The following is a 14,727-nucleotide window of genomic DNA, read 5'->3' as shown; positions in this document are numbered from 1 at the left end:
CCAGGCCGCCCTGTTGTCCTCTGGCTCTTTGCTCCCCAATGGTGGCAGTCTGCCCCTGCCATCCTCTGCCCACAGACCCCCACCCGTCCAGCACTGTGCGTCCATCTGTCCGCCCTTCTCTGCTGGCTGCGCACTTCCTGTGGTGGGAAGTGAGCATGGGGGGCTTTGAGGCTGTGCCCTCAAGTGATTGCTGATGCCACAGTTGGGCAGGAGGCAGTGAGGTGGTGGAAAATGCCAGAACTTGTACCCCACAGAGCTTCATCTTCCAGCTGGGGCTTGGGGCTGTCCCAGGGAGGGTCCCTGGGGTCCAGGACATCCTGGCCTTGTTTGTGGTGGGGTTGGTGGGAAGCAGGGAGCAGGTGAAGATGGGAGATGGGGGCTCCTGGGGGCTGGGGAGGCAGGGAGGGGCTGTGGCCATCTCAGCAGAGGCTGTCACCCGCCCCCTGAGCCCACCTCTCCTCTCTGCAGGCAAACCTTTTCCCTGCCGCCCTTGTGCACTTTGGAGCTGAGGAGCCAGCAGGTGAGTGGGGGGCCCTTGCCCTGCAGGTCACTGCCAGCCTGTTCCCTAACCCCTAGAGCGAGATGCCCTGGAGGGCATTTGGGTCTGGGACGGAGACCTGTGGCCCTTGACACCCGCCACCCTGGGGTCCGAGGGCTGAGACATCCACCTGCCTGGGCAAACCCCCTCCCAGAGCCAACGTGGGTGGATGGGGGGTGGGGCTTTCCCTGTGGCTGAGAGTGGGCTGGGTCCTCCATGCAGGTCTCTACCTGGAGCCTAGGCTGCTGGAACACACCGTCTCCCCGTCTGCGGCTGATGTGCTGGTGGCCAGGTGTGTGCCTGTGGGGGCGGGGTCCTCTGAGGTAGGGCCTGCCATCCCATGCCTTGGCATCTCGCCCTCAGGTGCATGTCCAGGGCCACTGGGTCCCCACCTCCGCTGCCAGCCCCTGACCCTGTGCCCCTCGAGTCTGAGCCAACTGCTGAGGAAGGGGCACTGGATCCCCCTGAACCTATCTCCGGGACGGCCCAGCCCAAGAGGAGGAGTCTGGGCAAGGTGCCCACGTGGCTCAAGCTGCCAGGTGCTTGCATGGGTGGCTGGCGGGGTGCAGCGGGGCGCAGGAGAGCCGCATGGCTGGGCGGGGGCCCAGGACCCTGTGGTCATCCTGGTTTGTTTGTGCCACAGCCAGCAAGAGGTGAGAGCCATCCACCTGGAGCTGCCCACCCTGCCAGCCACAGGACCCACCCCAGCCCTAGCTGGAATAAAGATGTGCTTCTCTGAGATTCTCCTGTCATCCATTCTCCAGAAGAGGCCCCGCAGTCCTCTGCCCCACCACTCACTGCCCAGGCTGAAGCTCTGAGCCCTGAGGAACCTGCTGGATGTGATGTGGGGACCCCGGGCCACTCACTGGCCTTGTTCTCATCACCAAAGGCACAGGTGTCCTTCCTGAAGGGGCTTGGGCCCAGCCTCAGAGCCGCTGGCCTCTCTATTGTTACCCAATTAATATTAATTACTCCCCCTTGAAGGAGAACAAAACCGCAGGGAGAAGGGCCTTCCGGGCATATTCCCTGTGCCAGGCCCTGGCATGGGGCTGGGGGAGGAAGCTGCCCCCACCTGCAGGGCCATGCTGGGCAGGGCCCAGGTTAGGGGTCTCCTGGTGACCCCAGAGTGGCTTTGAAGCAGGCTCTGGTGCTCAGCTCCCCGGCAGCCTGCCTCTCCCTGCAGGTCTAATGACTCCCACACGCTCGCCAGTGCTTTGAAGCCCACATGCCCTGGGGGGAGTGAGGGCGACATGCTCGGAGCAGCTGAGCCTTCAGAGCCCAGCCGGGCCCTAGGCCCGTGTGGCTAAATCAGAGAGGATGCCTGCCCCAAACTCAGGCAGTCATCAGTCACTAGGGGCATGAGGGGGCTTGGCTGCCTCCGAAGGTCCTGCTGAGGCTGCTTGGAGTCCCCAGGAGGTGGCAGCTTGATGTGGGGCAGCTGTTGTCCCTTCTGCCCCCGGACCAGACTACACTCCTGTGTGGACGTTCTTCAGTGGGGCCTCAGGCTGGTGGGTGTCTCAACTGCCAGCTGAATGCCTAGGGTCCTGTGGGTATTCCCTGTCCTGGGCTCTGATGGGAGGGAAGCTCCAAGTCACCTACAAGGTGTGGCAGGGTAACGGGTGGCCCAAGACCCTGCTTGCCTCCTTAGCATTGGCCTCTGAGCATCAGAGGGTGGCCAGACCTCCTGTGGGGTCTTGTAGGTGGGTCCCACGCAGCCCCGACTTGGGCAGAGGGGAGGCCCTTTCCTCTACCTTTGGGTGTGGCCTTGGGGCAGAGCCCATGGTGGTCCTGCCACAGCTGGTGGGTCTGGTGGCCTGAGGCTGGCCAGCACGCCTAAACATGATTGCCAGCTGGTGGTAGCTCCTGTGGCCACCACGGCCCAGATCAGGAGTCACATCTTGCAGGTGAGTGGGCCACATGCAGGGCTCTGGTCACACATGCCCTGCATTCCTCCTGCTATGCTCCTGAGAGCTGTGTGCCCGTCCACCAAGGCGGCGGGAAAGGGGAGGCTTTGAAGCAACTTGACTTTGGTGATTAATGGCAGGGAGAAGACCCAGCTGGGAGAGGTGGTTTTGATTTATGAATGCTGCTGTATGAGAGCAAGTTTACAGCTCAGGGAAGCGTCTTCGTGGGCAATGTCACATGGCTGAAAGTCTGCACAGCAGCTTTGAGGTCAGTGGCAGGAACGCAGGAAGAAGGCAGCCCTGGCGGTCGCTCTGTTTGTATAACACATACGGCCGCCTGACAGCTGGCAGGCCGTGCCCTGCCCCTAGCACCTGCCTCCCCAGGACCGCTGTGGCAGGTGCAGTTGCCCCCGGGAGGTGAGAGGGGCAGGGGTCCCCCCCTAGATGCTGTCCCCCAGTCATCAACACAGCAGAGGGCGCCAGGTGGGTAGCAGTGCATAGTAACCTTGCCGCTCAGAGGCTGGAGGGGAGTCCCGGAGATGTGTAAACGCTGGTTTGAATCCAATCCAGACTCCTCAGGTGCATCCCCATCTGAAACCAGGGACCACATGGGGCTGCGGTGGGATTTCCTGGGCAGCGTCAGTGACGGCGGGGACCCTAGAAGTCCAGGAGCTGTGGAGGGAAGGGGTGCTTAGCTGACCGGCGAGGCTCCGCTCCCAGGGCCCTCACCTGCACCCACCGTGCCCACCTACCAGCTGAGGAAGCACCTTCTCCAACTGATCCACACCCACGAGGGCCACGTCCTCTGCCTGGGCCTGCCGGGCCCCGCGGACGGCCGCTTCTGCCACGACACAGGAGGGAAGCTGGGTGGAGGCTTAAGCCCCGACCCCTTCCCAGGCCCCCACCCACATCTGCTGGCAGCCCGCAGGAGAGCCAGGAGTGGCTCCTGATGGCAGCTTCTCTGTGGGCAGAGCTTAGGTGCTTGTGGCAAACGGGGGGAAAGTTGTGTCTTGGTTTTCCCACTGGGAAATAAAACCAAAGGAATCATGAATACTCCGGACACCAGAGGACACTGTGCAGTCCCTTGCTCACCTGTGACGAAAATCTTCAGCAACTCTGCCATGAGCTGCAGCGCGTCCCCACTGACTGCAAGGCAGGGGAGCAGGTTACAGAGACCCACCCTTGCCCACCACCCCGACACCCTGGGGTGAGGGTCCCAGGGCAGGCCTGCCCGTACACCCACCTCTTGTCCCACTGTCCTGGAAGTGCAGGCGCAGCAGCTTGCCCACCAGCTCCTGCAACGGGAGGGGGTTAGTGCCCGTGCCCACAGCCCACTCCACTCCTGCGGGCCCCTCAGCATCTCATTCTGGATGGAACACAGTTGTCATTTCCAGCTGCAAGTGTCCTCCACCCTGGGGCCTTCCTGGGGTTGGGGATGAGGACCAGTCTGGTGCTTAAGAGTGGAGAGAGGCAGGGCCTGTGAGCAGCCTGCCTCGGGGCAGGCAGGAGGTTGGGGAGAGGGGCTCTGAGAAACCTCCCTGGGGGAGCACTGCAGGAGGACGAGGAGTCTCTCATGCAGTGGAGAAGGAGAGGAGTCCTCCTCGGCCTGGCATAATCTTGCACCCCCATCAGTGACCTGGGGGCAGCAGTAGAGCCCCCAGTGATAGAGGTAGACCCTGTTCTGGGCGTTGTCTGCCCTGTCGTCGTCTCTCCCTGGAGCCTGTGACATGGCATAGGTGGTCCTGTAGCGGTGACGTGTGGAGAGCAGCAAGGCTGGAGGGGAGGAGGGCCCAGGCACAGGGCCTAAGGCCTGGCTAGCTTTCCTTGGTAGGAAGCTGGGGATCGTTCTGAGTTTTGAGTGGAGACCAGGGAGCGATGGAGGTGGGGCACGGCCCGGGCCCATCTGTGCAGCTTCCTGATGGAGGGAGTATGGAGATGAGGAAGCAGTCCAGGCTGAGACTCCTACGGCTTGAGACCCTGTAAGGATGGCGCCACTCTGCCAGGAAGGGGGGCCAGGGACTTAGGGGCTCAGTTTGGGACAAATTGAGTGACAGACACATGAGATGTTGAGGCAGAGTGGCTGGGTGGGCAGCTGGAGCTGAGGTTTGGGGGTGGCAGCATGTGGGTGTAAAGCCACAGACCAAGCCAGGTCGCTGAGGGCGGGGGCCAGCCAGGAGCGGCTGGGGATGAGGGAGAGTAGCAGCAGTGGCCGCCCAGGAACCCAGAGATGGAGGGTGGTGCCAGGGAAGGTGAGCAGGGGATCAACCAGGCCCCAGGGAGGTCACACGGCCTCACCCTACACAGTGAAACAAGGCTGAAGAGTAGAGGGACGGGAGATGGGATGGGGTGGACAGGACGCATCCCTGAGCCACAGGAGGGGGAGAATTTGCTACACAGTCAGCACTGGTCAGCGGTGCTGGGGCCAGATCAGGCCCAGCTGTTCTAAGTCCCTGTTCACAGCCACGCGAGCTCAGCGCCATCTGCTGGTCCTTCTGGCTGCTGACCACACGCTCTACCAGGAAGGTACCAGAAAAGGCAGAGAGAAGGTGCCACTTGCCCCGTCTGCTCTGGGACCCTCAACATGGCTGCCCCAGAAGATCTTGGAAGAACCCTCCAGACAGGGGGCCGCTGTCCAGGGACATCGTGATAACTCAAGCAGTCGTTCCACACACAGGTGGCCACGACCTCGGAGAGGGCAGGATCCCTGAGGGCCCAGCACTGAAGGGGAGGGCCCTGGGACGCGCCCAGCCTTTGTCCCGACGTGGGTGCCACGCCAGGGTTTCGTGCCCCTCTCCCTCCCTGTCACTGTCACCCGGGACAGCTCCACTCGTCGTAGTCTGTAGTGACCACACCCCAGCTCTGGCCACAGCCCTCGGGGCTCTAGCTGTCCAGGTCAGCTTGACGGAGGCACAGACGGCTGCTCTCCTCTCCACAGTAGCCTTCCGGCTGCTTGTTATTACCCGGTGGAGTCTCACCACCGCCCTGTGAGGTGGCCCAAGCCTCAGTGACCTTTGCTTTCAGATCATGAACTCCTCTGGGCAAAGGGCAGAGCCACAGTCTTGGGTGACAGAGAAGAGACTGATGCAGATGAAACGGAGGATGCGCCGGTACCTCGCTGGGCCGAAGTCCTCACCAGGGACGGGTTCGCCACGGGCTGAGACCCCTCCCCAGGCCTCGAGGGCGCAGCTCCCGGCGTCCAGGACGCTCAGTGCCTCCCACCTCCAGGCACAGCGACGCAACGAGGCTCGGAGACACTGAGCCGCACGGGGCGAGCAGCGGGTCCTCGACGGCTGCGGAGCAAGCCCAGGTCCCGAGCGGACCCTAATGTCTCCGTGTCTCGGTTTCCCCGCTGGTAGACGGGGAACCTGTGCCTTGTGCTACGTGCATGCTAAGGAGGCACCCGGAGAGCCGCCCGCGCCAGGCAGCGCCTAGCCACGAGGGAGCGGCCGGGGACGGCCTCGCTTCCCGCTCGAGGGGTCCCCGCCCGGGCTCTGCGGGCCCTACCCGGCTCGGCGCAGACGGCCGCCCCAGCGCCCTACTCCCGGTCGCCGGCCTCCCCTTGCGGAAGCCCGCGCCCTCCATGACCGCCGCCTCGGAGCGCCCTCTGGCCCCGCCCCTGTGCCCCAGCCAATGATCGAGCACGGAGCGCGCCCTTCGGGCCCAGCCCTACGAGTCCCCAGCCAATAAGTTGGAGCGCGCCCTCCAGGAGCCCCGCCCCCGAGTTCCCAGCCAATAAGTTGGAGCGAGCCCTCCAGGAGCCCTGTCCCTGACTCCCTAGCCAATAAGCGTGGAGCGCGCCCTCCAGGAGCCCCGCCCCCGAGTCCCCAGCCAATAAGTTGGAGCGCGCCCTCTAGGGGCCCAGTCCCGGGGCCCGCAGCCAATAAGCCGGAGCATGCTCCTTGGAGCCCCGCCTCCAAGCTGCCAGCGAATGAGCCCGCAGCGCGCGCCCCGGTCCTCGCTCTCATTGGCCCGCGGCCCGCACCTTCCCCGCAAAGCCTCCTGGGAGTTGTAGTTTCCGCCGGCCGCTTCCCGGCGCGCCCCGCTCTTCCTGGATACTGAGGCTCGGCGGCGGCCGCGTAGAACGAGCGGAGCGAGCGAGGGTCCGCGGCGTGAGCGCGGGGGCCGGGGGGACTGCGGACCGCGGGAGCGGCTGCGGGGGCCGGGGTACGTCCTCCCTGCACCGGGTCCCTCGAAAACCCACCTGCCTGGCCCACCCAGGGCCTCCCGCCCACACGGCCAGCTCGCTTTGCCCCTCGCTGCCGGTCTGCCGAGGCGGCGTCTCCCGCGCCCCACGCCGGGGCTGCCCCACGCTGAGCGGCTTTCTCTTCAGCAGCTGCCCTCGGCCGGGGGCTCCGCGCAGCCCCCTGGACAGAGGCGCAGCGCCGGGAACCCGGTGGCAGGGGAAGCCCGGCCCCCGCTGGCTCACGCGAGGCCCGTCTCCGCGGCGTGGGCGCGGGGGCCGGGGGGACTGCGGACCGCGGGAGCGGCTGCGGGGGCCGGGGTACGTCCTCCCTGCACCGGGTCCCTCGAAAACCCACCTGCCTGGCCCACCCAGGGCCTCCCGCCCACACGGCCAGCTCGCTTTGCCCCTCGCTGCCGGTCTGCCGAGGCGGCGTCTCCCGCGCCCCACGCCGGGGCTGCCCCACGCTGAGCGGCTTTCTCTTCAGCAGCTGCCCTCGGCCGGGGGCTCCGCGCAGCCCCCTGGACAGAGGCGCAGCGCCGGGAACCCGGTGGCAGGGGAAGCCCGGCCCCCGCTGGCTCACGCGAGGCCCGTCTCCAGCGCACGCGGAGGAGGCACCCGGGACATGGAGGAGTTCCGGCGCTCCTACAGCCGCCTGTGCAGGGAGAGTGGGGCTGAGCCCCAGGAGGCTGTCCTGCAGCAGCTGCACCAGCTTCCGAGGGGCCGGCTGGACCTGGCCACGCAGAGCCTGACAGTGGACACCTGCAGGGCCCTGGGCAAGCTGCTGCAGAGCGAGGCGCTGTGCATAGAGCTCATCCTGAGTGACTGCATGCTGAGCGACGAAGGTGGGCACGCCCCCGGGCCTGCAGGGGTCGGCGCAGCCTCTGCCGCTCCAGGGCAGCGTTCAAGCCTGTCGCCTTAGAGCTTGCTTTGGCAGCCAGATCTCTTCTTTTCGAGGTTCCCTGCTTTTTGTAAAGTAGTTAACGTGAGCAGTAGCGTCCCCTCCTGAAGACTGGGAGTGGAGGGCAGTTTCTCGTTATGACCAAGGAGAAGCTTTAAATTCCCCCGGCTTCTGTAGTTCCCCGTGGGCTGGTGGGAGCAAGGGCTCAGTGGCCTGGCTCGGTGCCCAGCAGGGGTTGCAGACATTTCAAGGGTAACCTCACATCGGGACTCATTTCTGGTGTGAACCCAGACCAGTGGGACCACCGGGACAGTCGTCCTTGCCCTGCATCTGGGAAGCTGCCTTGAGATGGGGCCCCCATGGAGGGGCTTAGAACAAGCTGGGGCGAGAGTGACAGCCTGCTTTCCCATACAGGAGCCACGCTGCTGCTCCGAGGGCTGTGCACCAACACTGTCGTGCGGCTCCTGGACCTAAAGGTGAACCGACGTGCACTCCGGGGGTCGCCACTGAGGGGAGGGGTAGGGGGGAGACGCAGGGTCCCAGGGACAGTGGCTGCAGGCCGTGTCTGTATGCACTCTTGGCTTACGGGCCCTGCGCTGTCTTCCAATTGTCTCACGTGTGTGTGTCTCGAGGGTAGAGCACTCACATAGATAAACCGAGTGAGCTGGCCCCAGGAAGCCCACTAAGTCAGGGAAACCAGGATCCAAAAGGACTCGCGCCTTTGACCAGAGCTCGCCTCCCTGGCTTCATCCACTGCCTGACCAGGGCCCTGTGGGGAATAGACGGGGTATTCAGAGCCCAACCAAGGCAATGGGAGTGACTGGCCGGCCATTCATGTCTTAGGGCAATAACCTCCGAGCTGCAGGTGCCGAGGCTCTGGGAAAACTCCTGCGACAGAACAAGTCCATTCAGAGGTAGGGTGGTGGTCCTGACCCTCACCCCCCAGCACCCACTCTGTGTGGTTCAGTGTTGGCCCCATAGGACACAGTCCTGCAACCCAAAGGAGTTCTATCCTTTGGGCTTGTCATCCATATTTCACATCTGTTGGTGGGGAGTAGGTAGATACGAGTTACTCCAAGGCTCTGATCTCCACCAGAGACCCCTGACCCCACACCCCTCCTCAAGCCCCGGACCACAAAGGGGCAGGGCACTCCTCTGTACCGGGCGACTCGCATCCACCCTTCCTGCAGCCTTACCCTGGAGTGGAACAACTTGGGCGCGTGGGAAGATGCCTTCGCCACCTTCTGCGGGAGCCTGGCGGCCAATGGCGCCCTGCAGCAGCTGGACCTCCGCAACAACCAGATCAGCCACAAGGGTGCAGAGGAGCTGGCCCTGGCCCTGAAGGGCAACACCAGCCTCCAGCAGCTGGGTGAGGGCTGCGTCCCATCCTCCCTCACTCTTCTGCTGCTGCTCCATCCCCCTGCAAGTAAGGGGGTGGGGAGGAGGGGCAGCCTGAGCTCCCACAGTGTTGACGACCACAGGCAGTACTCCCCAAAGGGGCACTCTAGGCTAAGCCTCTCCGACCAGGTGCAGTTCATCTCGTGACAACAGGTTTCCTTCCAGACCTGCGCTGGAATAACATTGGCCTCCTGGGGGGCCGGGCCCTGGTGAGCTGTCTCTCCAGCAACAGAACACTGTGGAGGCTGGATCTGGCTGGGAACAACGTCCCTGGCGATGTCCTCAGAGCCGTGGGTATGGGCACATGGTGCTGCTGGCCACTTGCACTGTTTGCAGCAAGGCCTAAAGCCCTTTGACAGAGACCAGTGCCGGAGGAAGGGGCGGCCGGGGGTCAGGCCACATACACTGATAAGAACAGCCTAGAACAGCCAAAAGGAAGCAGCTGCAGGAGCAGCTGCCACACACAGGTGCTGTCTGAGGCCTCGCATGTTCCCACACAGGTGCCATCTGAGGCCTCGCATGTTCCCACCCTGTTCTTAGGACCCATGAAGTGAGCAGCCACCACTTTCATGGGGGAGCTGAGGCCACATGGCTCAGAGCCTTTGCCCTGTTGGCCGTGCCCATGCTGCAAGGTGGCCCAGGCCACAGCCAGGGAGGGGCTTCTTGGCACTTGCCCCTGGTCACCCGAGTCTGTGGCCGTGCTGTGAGCTATATGGGAATGAGACCGCCTGCCAGTGCTGCTCCTACCATAAATGCAGCCTCTGTGTTCCCCTCCCGACAGTGACCCCTGTGACCCTGTAGCTGAAACCTCAGCCTTACGCCCAGCAGAGTGGTTCTGCACACCCCGCAGCTCCTCCTGCGGGCATCCCCAGCTTCCTCCACACCCGAGGGGCATTGCCTCCTGCTGGCTCTGCCCCACCCCCACGATGTCTCCAACTCCACGCTGCCCTCGCTGCCTCTGGCCTTTATCCACATGCTGCCTGGATCTTTTCAGAACACAGGAGCTGAGCACAGCATTCACTTAAGTCACGCGCAGGCTCTTGACCTTTGGAGTGGAGGCCAAATGCCCCACGATGGCACTTACTTCTGTGGCGGTGGAGCAGCTTTCTCCTTCCAGCCTGTGCTCCCCACACCAGGCGCCTCCTGTGCTTGTGGCCCCACCCCCACTGGAGGGCTTTCCCCCCAGTGCACTTAGGGGGGCTGGGGAGTACATCTGATTTGTTGGGTGAGATGCTACAAGAGATTCTGTCTCGCACAGTGTTGGTTTCCAAAGAGTTTCCAGACGCAGCCCCGTTCAGGGCTGGGCTGGCCGCCGGCCACTCCTGAGGCTGAGCAGCCCTCCAGTGGGTGACTTGGCTCTTTCTGGCAGAACAAGCCATGGACCACAACCAGGACCGGCATACCACATTCCGGGAGAACCAGGCCCGCACCCACGTCCTCAGCAAGGAGGTCCAGCATCTCCGGGAGGAGAAGTCCAAGCAGGTGAGGGTGGCGTCTTTGCTGACCTCAGAGCTGCTCTCCAGCCCCGCCCTGGCTGCCTTCTACCACCCTCAGCCCTGTAGTTTACCATTTTCCATTCTGTGGGCCCTGGAACCTGTCCAAGCCGATATACCCAGGACTGAGAGGCGGTCCCTGTCTGACCCGAGCTGGCTTCCCCAGACAGCTGGCGTCTGAGCTCCCAGGATTCTCTCTACAGGAGACATTCTCCCTTTGAATGAGACAGTGAGGCAGGGAGACAAATCCTTCACTCCTGGCCGCATCACTGGGTATCTCCTGTCATTCCCCGTGACCAGGGCAGGGTCGGCAGGCTCTGGACCCTGACAGGGCTTTGGCTGACTCTGTCCCCAGTTTCTGGACTTGATGGAGACGATCGATAAGCAGCGGGAAGAGATGGCCAAGAGCAGCAGGTGCGTGACCCATGCCCCGGGAGGCAGGGCTGTGGCTCTGCTGGGGTGTCTGGGCTTCGGGTCCTGGCTCCATGCTCAGTGTGACCTATCCTGAGTCTTGTCACCTGCCCATGAACAAGGTTGCCACATATACTTCCCAAGAAGTGGGCTGGAGGGTCAGTGGCAGGGGCAGCAGCTGTGCCGGAAGTGCCGTGGATGAGCAAGGAGTGGCAGCTGCTGCCAGTGCCAAGAGGGTACTTTCCCTGGCACCATCCTCTGTCCACAGGGCGTCAGCAGCCAGGGTGGGGCAGCTTCAAGAAGCCCTGAACGAGAGGCACTCCATCATCAACGCCCTCAAGGCCAAGTAAGCAGGGGAGATGGGCTGCAGAGTACTTCAGAGACGTCCCACAGGGCCCGGGAGGGTACTGGGGCAGTAACCCAGGAAAGCTTTCTGGGGGCAGCAAGTGCTGGCTGGGGTTTGAACAGGGCCTGGCAAGAGAGAAAAAGCGAGGCCTGGGCAAGGCACATGCAGCTCCTGACGGAGCTGGGGCGGGGCTGGCCCTTCCTCTTTGCAGGCTACAGATGACCGAGGCTGCCCTTGCTCTGTCGGAGCAGAAAGTCCAGGACCTGGGGCAGCTCCTGGCCACAGCAGAGCAGGAGCAGCTGAGTCTGTCACAGAAGCAGGCCAAGGAGCGCAAGCTGGAGCAGCAGGTGGGCAGGCAGGGCCACAGGCAGGTGTGGGACAGGCGGGCAGGGTGACAGGTAGTGCTCCTCACATTGTCCCACTCCCAGGAAGCTGCAGAGCGGGAGTCTAAGCTCCTCCGAGACTTGTCTGCTGCCAGTGAGAAGAACCTGCTTCTGCGGAACCAGGTGTGAGGGGTGTGGGCCCAGCACCCAGGGAGCCCAGGGTGGGCGCCGGCAGTGCTGGGGCGCAGCTTCCCTCCTGTGGTGCCGACTTTGTAGGTGGACGAGTTGGAGCGGAAGGTGAAATCTCAGCAGGAGCAGCTGTTCCTGACCAGGCAGGAGCTGACCAACACGTCGGCCGAGCTGAAGATGCGGGCCGTCCAGGCTGAGGGTGGGCGCGGGCAGGCCTGCCCCTGTGAGGCTGGGGGACGGGCCAGGGGACCGAGGGAACTCCCAGGGGAGACTGACCTGCGCTCTTCCCCACTGGTCTTCCAGAGCGCCTGGATATGGAGAAGAGGAGATCTAAGCAGAGCCTGGAGGATGCAGAAAACCTGCGTTTCAAGGAGGTGCCTTCTTAGTTGACATAAACTGGCCCCTGGCTTCCCCCAATCTCCCCTGGTGCCTGCAGACTGGCCTTGGTGTGATGTGGTGTCCCCAAAGCACTCCTAGGTTGCTGGGTGGCGGTTCTTGGCCAGCCTGAGTGGCTGTCGGACCCTGAACCTCCTTCGGGGCTGGTAGGGGACCCCGACTGCTGCGGCATCATGCAGGCTGCAGTGTGCTCCCACAGTTGAAGAGGCACTAGCCTCTCCCATTCAGGCTGCTCATCCTGGGATACCATGGCTGGGATGTGCCCTCTGTCCTCAGGCCACTTGAGGCAGCCTGTTCTCGGAAGAAACAGAGTCCCCAAGAGACCTGCCTTCCAGGGTGGGGATTCTCTAGGGGGAAGGCCGGTTACGGGGAGAGCCCTTGCCTGCCAGCCTTGACCTCCCAACCCCCACACCTGGGCAGGTGGAGCATATGACCCGCCACCTGGAGGAAAGTGAGAGGGTCATGCAGGAGAGGGTGCAGAGGCTGGAGGCCATGCGGCTGTCCCTGGAGGAGGTGAGCGCACACTGGGCCTGGGGCTCGTCAGGCAGGGGACCTTGCTCTGCCCTCCCTGTGCTTTAGCCCTGAGTCAGGTAAGGAATAGCAGCCCTGGTGTTCCCAGCCTCAAGACCCCGGGGTACCCTTTCCTGGTCTCAGAACTTCATCAGGCCCCACCTTGGGGACCCACCCACCAGTGTCCCCAAGAGGCCGGAGGGACTTAGGGTGGCCCTCAGGCTCGCTTGGCCATGGAAATCCTGCCCAGTGAGTGGAGTGGCAGATGCAGTCTCATGGCCCTTAGGGGTGGCTGTCAGGGTGTCCCTGGTCCAGGGCAGGAGAGCAGGCTAGCAGGGGCTGTCTGTGCTGCAGGAGCTGAGCCGAGTGAAGGCAGTGGCTCTCACCGAGCGCGGCCAGGCTGAGGAGGAGCTCATCAAGGCCAAGAGCCAGGCCCGCCTGGAGGAGGTGAGCCAGGCCACAGACACAGGCTGTGGAATGCCTTGCAAGACTGCAGGTCGCAGGGCTGAAGGGGCAAGACCAGGGCTGTTGGCTCCAGATCAGGGCCCTGAAGAGCCCACAGTGCAGAGGGCAAAAGGTCAGATCAGCACACATATGTCACTCCTGCAAAGAGCAGTGTCGAGCAGGTCTCAGCTCCGGGGTCCAGGCCTGAGATGTGTGGAGGGTTTGGCCCACACATTTGGCCTGTGACTGGAGGCTTGCCTGGGAAATGGAGGGGAGCCCAGGAAGGGTGCTTCTGGGGGCACGTGCAAGTTGAGCAGGTTCAGAACAAGTAATAGCTCGAGTGACAATTCGGCTCCTCCCCTTGGTCAGGTGGGGGGGTCACCCACATGCACAGTCCCCCTGGAGCTCAGCAGCCCTGCTGTGCCTGCAGCAGCAGCGCCTGGCTCACCTGGAGGAGAAGCTGCGGCTGCTGGCACAGGCTCGGGACGAGGCCCAGGGCGCGTGCCTGCAGCAGAAGCAGACGGTGGCCGAGGCCCAGGCCAGGGCCAGCCAGCTCAGCCTGCAGGTGGAGGGCCTGCGGCGGCGCCTGGAGGAACTGCAGCAGGTAGCCAGAGCTTTGGGGACTCTGGGTTGCCAGGGTGCCCCGCCCCCATCTCACCCCCTGTGCCTGGCAGGAGCTGAGCAACAAGGACCAGGAAAAGGTGGCTGAGGTGACCAGGGTGCGGGTGGAGCTGCAGGAGCAGAACGGCCGTCTGCAGGCAGAGCTGACGGCCCAGGAGGCGCTGAGGGAGAAGGTGGCGGCCCTGGAGCGCCAGCAGAAGGGTGAGCCTGTGACCTCAGCACCCGTGCTCACATCGGGTGGGAAGGCGAGGCCGGGCTGCAGAGCTGAGCTGGCCGGGGTGTTCGCTCCTGGGGGGCGCGTGCTCAGGCAGTGCCGCGCCCCTTCCGCCCTGCAGTGATCGCGAGCGACCACCGGGAGGCGCTGCTGGACAGAGAGAGCGAGAACGCGTCCCTGCGGGAGAGGCTGCGGCTCAAGGAGGCCGAGATCGCCCGCATCCGGGACGAGGAGGCCCAGAGGGCCAGCTTCCTGCAAAACGCCGTCCTGGCCTATGTGCAGGGGTCCCCTCTGAGGGCCCTCAGCCCCCCAAAGTGAGGGAGGCAGGAGGCCCCGGAGCAGTGGGGCGCGGCATCTGACAGTGCCCGGGGATGGACTAACCGGGGACAGGCGTTCGCTGCGGCGCGGGGCGGCCGCGCCCAAAGTCGGTGCCTGCTGGGACCGCGCCGCTCGCCCCCGGGTGCCCGGCTGGCCGGCCTCTTCCCCACTGCTGCGTCCGAGTCCCAGGGGACGACGTGCCTTCGCGGGAGGAGGGAGGCGCGGCGCCAGCGTGTTCTGTCCCCGCCGTGTACAGCGCCCCGCCCCGCCAGCGCGCGGGTCTGGAAATACATAACTTTGTACTCGAGACTCCACGTGGTGCCCAGTCCTTCTCCCACATCAGGCCCTGCGGCCCCCCTGCGGGAAGGAGCCTCCAGGGCGCGGCTGGCGGCCGCTGGGTGCCCGCCTCGGGGCGCGTGGCTGCGCACAGCGGGGTTCCACCAGCTGTCCCTGGCTGCGGGTGGGAGGGTAACCCTGCAAGAGGCGACGCGCACACGGCGCACCCCGCGCGCGTCCAGGTGCCCTGCGGGGGCGGGTGGGG

At 64.3% G+C, this 14,727-nt stretch overlaps 3 protein-coding genes across 6 annotated transcripts in view; 2 read left to right on the top strand and 1 right to left on the bottom strand.

Moving 5' to 3' along the window:
• The window catches only part of ASPSCR1 (alveolar soft part sarcoma chromosome region, candidate 1), a 38,382-nt gene extending 37,103 nt beyond the window's left edge, over nt 1-1,279 (top strand). The window contains exons 12-15 of one of the 2 annotated variants that reach the window (XM_008576283.1): nt 469-520; nt 761-830; nt 902-1,077; nt 1,182-1,277. In XM_008576283.1, coding sequence (XP_008574505.1) covers nt 469-520; nt 761-830; nt 902-1,077; nt 1,182-1,195 — 312 coding nt within the window. In that variant the 3' untranslated portion in view covers nt 1,196-1,277. Of the gene's footprint in view, nt 1-468; nt 521-760; nt 1,078-1,181 lie in introns of both variants that reach the window. The other variant, XM_008576282.1, reaches the window with a different exon arrangement.
• Nucleotides 1,280-2,596: 1,317 nt separating this feature from the next.
• STRA13 (stimulated by retinoic acid 13) lies at nt 2,597-6,043 on the bottom strand. 2 transcript variants are annotated; one of them, XM_008576281.1, is made up of 5 exons: nt 6,001-6,043; nt 3,686-3,737; nt 3,535-3,588; nt 3,195-3,283; nt 2,597-3,114 (listed from the first exon to the last, which is right to left on the bottom strand). In XM_008576281.1, the coding sequence occupies exons 1-5, from the start codon at nt 6,022-6,024 to the stop codon at nt 3,100-3,102; spliced, it is 234 nt and encodes a 77-aa protein (XP_008574503.1). In that variant the 5' UTR covers nt 6,025-6,043; the 3' UTR covers nt 2,597-3,099. The 2 variants fall into 2 exon arrangements, with proteins under 2 accessions (XP_008574503.1, XP_008574502.1); XM_008576280.1 differs by having other exon boundaries at nt 2,597-3,283.
• Nucleotides 6,044-7,172: 1,129 nt separating this feature from the next.
• On the top strand, nt 7,173-14,487 carry LRRC45 (leucine rich repeat containing 45). 2 transcript variants are annotated; one of them, XM_008576279.1, is made up of 17 exons: nt 7,173-7,467; nt 7,938-7,999; nt 8,367-8,437; nt 8,714-8,892; nt 9,087-9,215; nt 10,291-10,403; nt 10,770-10,828; nt 11,094-11,171; nt 11,383-11,518; nt 11,600-11,677; nt 11,771-11,882; nt 11,987-12,057; nt 12,500-12,592; nt 12,944-13,036; nt 13,467-13,637; nt 13,708-13,855; nt 13,990-14,487. In XM_008576279.1, the coding sequence occupies exons 1-17, from the start codon at nt 7,248-7,250 to the stop codon at nt 14,184-14,186; spliced, it is 2,010 nt and encodes a 669-aa protein (XP_008574501.1). In that variant the 5' UTR covers nt 7,173-7,247; the 3' UTR covers nt 14,187-14,487. The 2 variants fall into 2 exon arrangements, with proteins under 2 accessions (XP_008574501.1, XP_008574499.1); XM_008576277.1 differs by having other exon boundaries at nt 13,464-13,637.
• Nucleotides 14,488-14,727: the final 240 nt, after the last annotated feature.

The sequence above is a fragment of the Galeopterus variegatus genome, unplaced genomic scaffold (assembly GCF_000696425.1).
Source record: "Galeopterus variegatus unplaced genomic scaffold, G_variegatus-3.0.2 Scaffold1322, whole genome shotgun sequence".
Classification (NCBI taxonomy): Eukaryota; Metazoa; Chordata; class Mammalia; order Dermoptera; family Cynocephalidae; genus Galeopterus; species Galeopterus variegatus.
Note: the sequence above shows the minus strand (reverse complement) of the source record. Positions and strands in the feature narration are given on the sequence as shown.